The following is a 10,003-nucleotide window of genomic DNA, read 5'->3' as shown; positions in this document are numbered from 1 at the left end:
CAGTTTTGAGTACTGTGGCTGTATAGTAGGTTTTGAGATCCAGCAATGTGAGACCTCCTACTTTGTTTTTCTTCTTCAGTAGTGCTTTGCTTATCCGAGGTCTCTTATAGGAATTGTTTTTGTGAAGTTTTTGGAACATGAAAATTCCACTTAACTTGGTTTGAGAAGATTTTACAGAGCAGTTGGCATTTGGGCTGAGTATTGAATAGGAATTTTTTGTTTGCATGATTTCAAATTAATGCTGCTATTTTAAACTGTTTTCCGATGGATGTTTTAAGCAGTGGTGAAATAAGGAGCATATAAGTATTGTTATGAAGCAAAAGTAGTGTGAGGAATATTACCTAATAAACATTTATACACAGTTTGTATTATCTTTTATTTTGTTAATATTTTGATGTTAGGGATTTACTAATCCTAGGTCTAATATTTCTTTCACTGCAGATGTCCTCCTCGCACTTTCTTACCAGCCCTTTGCAAAATTTTTCTTGATGAAAGTGCTCCAGACAATGTGTTAGAAGTGACAGCCCGTGCCATAACATACTACCTGGATGTATCTGCAGAATGCACCCGAAGGATTGTTGGGGTGGATGGAGCTATAAAAGCACTTTGTAATCGTTTGGTTGTAGTTGAACTTAACAACAGGACCAGCAGAGATTTAGCTGAACAATGTGTGAAGGTAAGTCTTCATTATTTATTGGACCATTTAAATAGCACTTAAAGAATAAAGAATATATTTTGGTAAAAAAAAACCCAATACTTACTGTAATCATCACACTTGAGAGTGGTTAAGAACAGTGTAAGTCATAGTCCTTGTGGCACCAAAGGAAATTCTATGGGACATGAAAGAAGAAATCTCATCTTTAAAGGAAGATTCTAGATTACTGATGTGTTCTTGTGTGCTACCTCAGTGTTCTACACCCTGATAATCACTCATATTGGCCATCAGGATTGGTTATTCCTGTTCTTTTTTTCAAATGGATTTTTTATGAAAATAGTAACAGCCATCATGATTATATCATGATAATATCTGGCACTGACCACCAGTACCAGATACTATTCTTCGCATTTTACATGTGTATTTAGTCTTTATGACAGTATGAGGTAGGTGCAGTTAATATCGTATCTATTTTAGAAATTAAAAAAAAGCATAATATGGTTAAATAAGTTTCTTGGAATAATACAAGTACTTAGTGGCAGAGTCAAGATTTGAACTTAGGTCATCAGGTTCCAGGGCCCAGGGACTTAACTTTTTGCTATACTGCCTTTAGACTAGGAGCTCTGGTGGCGTAGTGCCTAAGGGATTTGACTGGTAACCAGAAGTCTGGCGGTTCAAACCCATCAGCTACTCCTTGGAAGGAAGGTTGGGTGATCTACTTCCTCAGTGATACCACCTCAGAAACCTAAGGTGGGGTTGCTGTGAGTCAGATCTGGCTCAACGGCAGTGAGTTTGGTTTGGTTTGGCCTTTAGAGTGAGCGGTTGTTTTTTATTCTTGGTGGGACTAATTAGACTTTATGCAACTCTAAAAGTATCAGTCCTGGGTCAGTAGTTTATTGGAACTATTAGGTGAACACAATTAAATTTAACTGATTCTCTTTTGATGATTTCTGCTTCACTGAACAAATGGAAACTATCTAGAGCAAACAGTTCTGAAAGTTGTCTTAGCACTCCTTTACAAGTCTTATGTTATTGAGGACTCCTGAAGGACTTTTATTTATGTAGGTTATATCCAGTTATATTTACCATATTTGATATTAAAACTAAAGTATTTAAAATATTTAGTAATTCATTTAAAAATAATAGTCCATTACTTATCATACATAACATATTTTTATTGAAAAAAACAACAATTTTTCAAAACAAAGAGAAAATTAATGGGAAGAAGTGATGATGTTTTACATTTTTGCAGGTCTTTTTAAAAATGTCTGGATTAATTAACTGGATCTTTATCTCTGCTTCTGTATTTAGTTGGCTTCAGTGTCATACCTTCCCTTTGTGTAAACTCCACCCTGTACTCAGGAGATAATGAGAGTGAGAAGGACAAATACTGTCTGTAAAAAAGGTGTGTGGGTGGCATCTGACCTCTAACTTCAGAGGGGTGAAGAAGGATCAAGGTCAATAGCCCAAGGTTGATTCTTGTGTGGCAGAGGTCAGACATGCTACCACCTACCAACCTTTTTTTTTTAAATTCTGACACTAACCGTCTCTCCCAACAGTGCTCTCTACCTTTTTGCTGGGTTTCATAATTCATTGCATTGGCCACATAGAACTCAGACAGCGCTCACGATCATGGGGTTTATTAGGGAAGCAACAGTTTTACAATTCAGGTTCAAGAAAGCTCAGGACACAGTTCTTCTTTCAGGACAGCCTCCCCTTGACCTTGCCCATAGACCCACCTCTCTTTGGCCCTTGGCCTCTTTGCCTGGCCTACCTGCCTTGCTCTGGCAAGTGTTAAAAAGCTCTTTTAGCTCTGCTGATAGGTCCCCAGGGAGACACCTGCACTCCGCCAGCAAGCCTTTTGCCTGAAGGCACTCAGCATGCTTGCTGCGTGGGCTGGGAAGCCCACTGCTCTGTCTGGTGCTGGTCTTTTGGTTTTGCTGCAGCCTTTGCTGCCTGGGTCGAGGTGGTCCAGCGCAGAGATCTTAGGGCCAAGGATGTGTTCCACTCTAGTTCTTTCTTTATAGTAGTGAGATCCCCTTTCTGCCTTGGGAAAGGCTTATTGTAAGCCTAACAGGATGTCAAAACTGACCAATCCCCATATTAGGGATCCATATACTTTATTTGCATGTTCTGACCCACACAGTGTTGCCATATACCTTATTTACATTGTTAACAAGCTATTAATGCCCCTAGGTGGTTCACAAGTACCTCACATTTCCATAGTACCACCCAGTCATCTGGTAGGAGTTACAAAGACCGAGACTAGAAGGGCCGTATTAAGTAATTCACAGCATTGCACTGTTAGTATTATTTGAGAAGAGGTTTAATTTCAACGATCCCTAAAAATATCTTGGGAATCAGGGGTCCCTGGACCACATATTGAGAAACGCTGTTCTAGATGCTAATGTCCTTGACTTTCTCCCTCTATCTATAAATTTATTTTTTTCTGTCTCTAGCTACAGAGGAAGAGGCATTCTTTCCATGTTTAATCCATTTTTCTTTCTTATTCTCATCACCTCATCACTTCTTGTTTCTTCTAGGACTGAGATTTTACTCCATTGCTTATTCACTGACCTATATTTTCAAACACTTTTTTTTATCTGAATCTTTATTCCAAGGATATAAATAAAATCTTAGGCCCCCCTATTTTTTTCTTTTTTTTAATTTTTATTTTAAGAGCTTGTTTTACATTCAGCGGCACACGTACATTTAGTTTCATTCCCCATTCACCATGTCGAACCCTAACCCAGTCTCCTCCCTTCCCTACCCTGCAACTCTCCCCCTGTACCCCTCATAATTATGCACTCCTGTTTGTCCTGCATTTCCTCAGTTTGAATGTTGGTCCTGTGATGTCCCGTGGTCTATTGCTCTAAGGGGTGTATTACCATAGAGTATGTGGGTGCGTCATCCTGGGTTGAGTGGTCTGCGTGTACATCTTATTAACTGTTGGGCTGAGAGCCCACCCCGGGGGGTGAGTTTTATTCCAGGTTCCGAATGTATTTCAGGGCCATAGTATTGGGAGTCTCACAAGATTTCATCTGACCAATAAGTCTGGTCATTATTGAGTTTTTGGATTTTGTTCCACGTTTTCTCTCCCACTCTATCCAGGATCTCCAGATTTGATCCTTTCCTGAGTGGTTGGTATTGGTAGCCGGGCACCATCCAGTTCTTCTGGTCTCGAGGGCCATCATATCCTAGGGCTGATTGTTTCTAAATGCTACATTCTTTTTCGCTTCCTCCACTAGGAGACCATTAGCTGCATCTTAGATGGCTGCTTGAAAGCTTTTAAGACCCCAGTCGCTACTCACCAATATAGGATGTGGAGCAACACTTTTATGTATTTTGTTGTGCCAATTGAGTCTGGTGTATCCCAGTACTATGGTCCTGAGGTAGTAGAACTATTGGATCTCTCTCCCATAGTGTCGGGATGTCTGTGAGGGATCTCTTCGTCTGTCTTCTATTGTTTCTGTAAGGACTGCAGGTATTTTATATCACTGGTGTCTGCACAAGATTAGCCTCAGCTGAGTCTATCCTTGGTCTAGAGTATACCTCTATTCACTGACCCTTGTCTGATCATCTCAGGTGTTTATGTGTTTATCTGTATAGCCTAGTGTTTGGTGTTAATGGCAATGTGGTATTGTGGACACATTGGCTGGTTTTAAAATCTGTAGTCTTATCTTTTATGTGCACATTTCGGTGTCCTCTCATTTCCCAGTGTTATCATGTTGGTCATATATCCTTCCTGTATATTCCTCTCCCTACCCATGTCAGCGTGTAAGCCCCAACTAGCCCTAAATTAATCCCTCCTCTTCCCTCCCTATCCCAGTAACCTACTGGGTGAGTTTCCTTTCCCAAGCAAACCCTTCTCTGTCTTTTTACAGTCATGGGCTCATACAGTCCTTGTCCTTCTGTGATAGACTTATTTTACTCAGCATAATGTCCTCCAGGTTCATGCATGTTGTGAGATGATTCGCGTATCCCTCATTGTTCTTTCATGTGGCATAGTATTCTATTGTGTGGATATACCATAATTTGGTTATCCACTCATCCATTGATGGGCATTTAGGTTGTTTCCATCTCTCTGCTATGGTGAATTGTGTTGCAGTGAACATAGGTGTACATATGTCTGTTCGTGCGCTGTCTCTCACCTCTTTAGGATATATTCCTAGTGATGGAATTGCTGGGTCAAATGATACTTCTATTTTCGGTTTTTTAAGGAAATGCCATACCGTTTGCCACAATGGTACCATTTTACAATCCCACCAGCAGTGCACAAGAGTTCCAACTTCTCCACAACCCTACCAGCATTTGTTACTATCTGATCTGTTGAACTTTGCTATTATTGCTGGGGTGAGATGATATTTCATTGTTGTTTTGGTTTGCATCTCTCTAATTTATTTATAATCTCTCTCACGATTATTGATCGTGAGCAAATTCTCATGTGTTTGTTGGCTGCTTGTATATCTTCTTTGGTGAAGTGTCTGTTCAAGTCTTCTGCCCATTTGTGAATTGGGTTATTTGTCTTTTTGGTGTTGAGGTGTTAAAGTTTTCTATAGATTTTGGAGATAAGTCCTTTGTCAGATATGTCATAGGCAAATATTTTCTCCCAATCTGTAGGTTCTCTTTTTACCCTTTTGATGAAATCTTTCGATGTGCACAAGAATTTAATTTTTAAAAGGTCCCAGTCATCTAGCTTCTTATCTATCTCCTGCACATTCTGAGTTATGCTTGACAGTCTATTTATGCCATAAATTAGAGCTCCTAGATTTGCCCCTATTTCATCTTTGATGAATTTTATAGTTTTGGGTTTTACATTTAAGTCTTTGATCCAGCTTGAGTTTGTTTTTGTGTATGGGGTGAGGTATGGGTCTTGTTTCATTTTTCTACAGGTGGTTATCCAGTTTTACCAGCACCATTTGTTAAAGAGGCTATCTCTTCCCCATTTAATGGGCTTTGAGGCCCCTCTATGTTTTCTTGTGTGTGGAGTTTGTTTTTGTCTCTGTAACTTTTTATTTTTATAATTTTCAAATCTACACTTGATGTGATGGGAGTTAATACCCTCACATTATTCACCCAGATTCACCAGTCATTAGTATTTTGCCACTTTGCTTTAATTCTCTCTCTTTCTATACCCCCCCACCATATTTATTTCTTACTGAGTTTTTGAAAGCAGGTTGTTTATCTTCTAAGAATAAGGAGATTCTGCCTAACCATAATACCATTATCATACCTGTAAAAATTAACAGTGATTCAATAATATACAATATGTAGTCCATAGGCCCAGTAGTTCCTAAAATGTCTTGTTAAAAATCAGAACCTAGTCACAGTTCATTATATTCAGTTTCTATTCTTCTTCTAATTTAATATAGTAAATATAATTTAGTATAGTCTTCCTCCCTGCTGCTTTACATGACATTGACTTTTATTGTAGAGTCTAGGTCAGGTGTATTGTAGAATGTTACACATTATGGATTTATTTGATTGTTTTTTCATAATTAATTTAGTTTAAAAACTTCATTGGCAAGTACTACATTGGTGATGTTGTGTAATTCTTATTGCATCAAATCAGAAGAAATAATTATTGGTTATCCACCATCTTAAAAAACCAAACCAAACCAAACCCCTTTCTTGAGCATGGATTCGACTTCAAGTATATTTCTTCTCATAGCCAAGTTCCTGAAAGAGTAGCAAGAGGTTTACACTGAATTACTCTTCAGTCCACTGAAATCAGGTTTGTGTTTTCTTCCACTCTCCTTGCAGCAGCTGGGGAAAAGGTCATCAGTGACAATTCCTATTACTAAACTCTTATGAACTCTTGTAGTTCTTAATTAATCCTGCTGATATTTGATATTGCTAACCATTACACTCATTTTGGAGTCTGTCATATACTGCTCTTTCTTTGTTTCTTTTGCAGATTTTTCTTACTTACTTATTTTTATTTTTTTGAGATTAATCTGATATTATTACTGGAAATTTGTTATTTACAGTTTGATGGGATTAGGTTGATTGGTTTTACCAGTCCCTCTTCTGGTCCCCCCACCCCCTTTTTAAAGTACATTTTATTGTGCTTTAGGTGAGAGTTTACACAACAAAATAGTTTCTCATTTAATAATTCATGACATTAGTTGCAGTCTCCACAATGTTTCATTGCTCTCCCCATTTCCATTCTGGGTTCCTCGTTTCCATTTTTCTGGTTTCCCTGCCCATCCCTGCCTTCTTTTCATCTTTTGTTTTTTTGACAGATGTTGCCCTTTTGGTTTCATATAGTTGATTATTCTAAGGAGCACATTCCTCACAGGTGTTACTGTTTATTAGGAGCTCTGGTAGCATAGTGCCTAAGGCACTTGACTGCTAATCAGAAGGCTGGCGGTTCAAACCCACCAGCCACTCCTTGGAAGGAAGACTGGGCAATCTATTTCCATAGTGATACTGCCTTGGAAACCCAAGGAGGGGTCGCTATGAGTGGGGGCCGACTCCACAGCACATAACAACAACAACAGTCTATTATTTGGTTGAGAAATAACCTCTGAGAGGAGCTTTAATTCTGCATTAGAAGAGTGACTTAGGGCAGTAGTCTCAGGGGTTCCTCCAGTCTCTTTCAGATCAGTAAGGCTGGTCTTTTTTATGAATATGAGTTTTCTTATTTATTTATTTTATTGTGATTTGGGTGAAAGTTTACGGAGCAAATTCATTTTCCATACAGCAGTTCACGTACACTTTGTCTCATGACATTGACTACAATTTACCACAATGCAACAGCTTCCCTCCCACTTCCTCCCGATAGTTAACCTCTTCCCTGTCTCCATCTCTCCATGCACTCCTCCCCTCAGAGCTGTCTCCCTGTGCATTGTTCTCTCCCTTCTTTTTCCCGTGATTGTTCTCTCAAAGGAGTGTATCTCAGGTAAATGTTCAACTCCTATGCCTGTCTTTTGTTTGGCTGGAAGGCACAGGTGTGGGTTCAATTCCAGACTTAAAGGGTAGCTAGGGGCCGTAGTCTCAGTGGTTCCACCAGGCTGTATCAGACCAGCAAACCTAGTCCCCTTTTTTTATTTTTTTGTAAATGATTTTGAGTTTTGTTCCACATTCTTCTCCCACTCTATCCAGGGTCTCCCACATAGATCCCCCTCCAAGTGTCTGACAGTGGTAGCCAGGCACCACCTAATTCTTCTGGTCTCATAGTCGTATAGGGTGCGGATCATATGGTGTATCAGTTGCTTTGACTAATTGTTTCCATGAGTCTTTGGTTTTCTTCATTCTTCTTTGCTCTCAATGAGGAGAGACCCATTGTTGCATCTAGATGGCTGCTTACGAGCTTTTGAGATCCCAGTAGCTGCTCGCCATAGTAGGAGGGGGAACAGTGTTTTGTGTTGTATGTTATGCCAATTGAGCTTGATGTCCCCTGTGACTGTGGTCCCAAGCCCACAGGTTCAACTACTCAGTTCCTCTGGGTAGCTGGCTGTGGCCAAGAAGTGACTACAACCTTGTTTCTTGTCATCTCTACTATACACCTGGGAATTCTTACAGAACACACAAATACACTTGTTAGAACCATTGTCTGCCAACCCTATACATGGTCTTGGGTACACTCCCCCCCTGCATAGACATACCTAATAGTTCAACCTGTCCATCCATCTATCTACCTGTATACCCATATTTGCCTTCACTGATAGTGCAGTACTGTATGTGCAGAAGGGTTCATCTTTGTTGTCTGCACCTCCCATGTACCTCTCTCTGTCCTCAGTGCCACCATGTTGATCACTCATATTTAGTATATTGCCGTTCTGTTCACCCAAATCAGTACTAATCTCTACCTGTCTAACAGTGTTCCCTCTCTTCCCCTCCCACCCTTGGTTGAATATGAGTTTTCTTTTACATTTTTCTCCCACTCTAACCTTGTGTTGTGTCCCTGGTTGTGTAATGGTTAATGGGCATCATCTGGTTCTTCTGGTCTCAGGCTGGAGGAGGGTAGGGTTCTTGTGGCACTTTAGTCCTTTGGATTAATTACTTCCTTGAGTCTTTGGTTTTCTTCATTCTCTTTATTTTTTCTTCATGTTCTCTCTTACTCTCTCTCTCTTTTTTTTTAATCCCTCTATGAATGTCTTTTAAAAAGACCCCAGATGCTACTCACCAAATTAGGATATAAAACATTACCTTTATGTGTTCTGCCTATTGATCTTGATGTCTCCTTGTTGTCTTTAGCCTTTAAGCACAGTAGCTCAGCCCTACAAGGTGTTTGGTTATGTCTAAGAAGTTTCCACAGCTGTGGTCCCTATGTGCTCTGTTGTGTATATGAATATACAAGCAACACATACAGATATTTAGAAAACTCAGCCATACCTATATATGCAAAGAAGTGTAGTTCTGTAGACTTCCCATACCTAGTTAGGACACTTATTTACTTATGTATCCACTCAAAAATTATTGTTGTTACCATTACTGTTTGTTGCAGGACTGTATATGTTACAATATTTACTCTAGTTGTCCTTTACTTTTACAACCTTTAGGTATCTTTGTTTACCTTTGCCACATTGTGCTGACTTGTCCCATATTGTGTGTTGCCTTTCCCTACCCCAGAATTAACTGCTACTGTGTCTACTATCTAGTTACTGATTCTCCCTCCCACCTCCTCCCATTCCCCATAACCATCAAAGAATGTTTCTTTCTGTGTATAAACCTTTTTATGATAGTAGTCTTATACAATATTTGTTCTTTTGTGATTGATTTATTTCACTCACCTTTATGTCCTCTAGATTCATTTATGGTGTGAGATGTTTTGCAGGTTCATAATTATTATTTATTGTGTAATATTTCATTGTTTTTTGTGTTTATTCCATTGTATGTATGTAAACAATTTGTTTATCCATTCATCTGTTGTTGGACACTTAGGTTGTTTTCATCTTTTTGCTATTGTGAATAATGCTGCAGTGAACATGGTTGTGCATATGCCTATTCTTATTTCTCTTGGATATATACCCAGGAATGGGATTGCTGGACCATATGGTATTTATAATTCTAGCTTTTTAAGCAAGTGTCTTACTGTATAACATAGTTACTGTTCTATTTTGCAGTCCACCAGCAGTGTGTAAGAGTTCTAGTCTTCATACACCCTTGCCAGCATTTGCTATTTTCTGGGTTTTTTTCATTTTTTTATTTGATCAGTGCCATTATTGCTGAAGTAAGATGGTATCTCCTTGTAGTTTTGATTTGCATCCCTCTAATGGCTCTGGTAGCATAGTGGCTAAAGCACTTGACTGCTAACCAGAAGGCTGGCGGTTCAAACCCAGCAGCCACTCCTCGGAAGGAAGGTTGGGCAATCCTACTTCCGTAGTGATACTGCCTCGGAAA

General features: G+C 39.3%; 1 protein-coding gene across 1 annotated transcript in view; it reads left to right on the top strand.

Moving 5' to 3' along the window:
• HECTD1 (HECT domain E3 ubiquitin protein ligase 1) overlaps positions 1-10,003 on the top strand; it is a 142,749-nt gene that overhangs the window by 31,962 nt on the left and 100,784 nt on the right. The window contains exon 2 of the mRNA XM_007938582.2: positions 442-676. Coding sequence (XP_007936773.1) covers positions 442-676 — 235 coding nt within the window. The remainder of the gene's footprint in view (positions 1-441; positions 677-10,003) is intronic.

Source organism: Orycteropus afer, unplaced genomic scaffold, assembly GCF_000298275.1.
Source record: "Orycteropus afer afer isolate SDZICR_OR568_19922 unplaced genomic scaffold, OryAfe1.0 scaffold00051, whole genome shotgun sequence".
NCBI classification, from domain to species: Eukaryota; Metazoa; Chordata; class Mammalia; order Tubulidentata; family Orycteropodidae; genus Orycteropus; species Orycteropus afer.
This window is presented reverse-complemented; position numbering and strand designations above follow the sequence as displayed.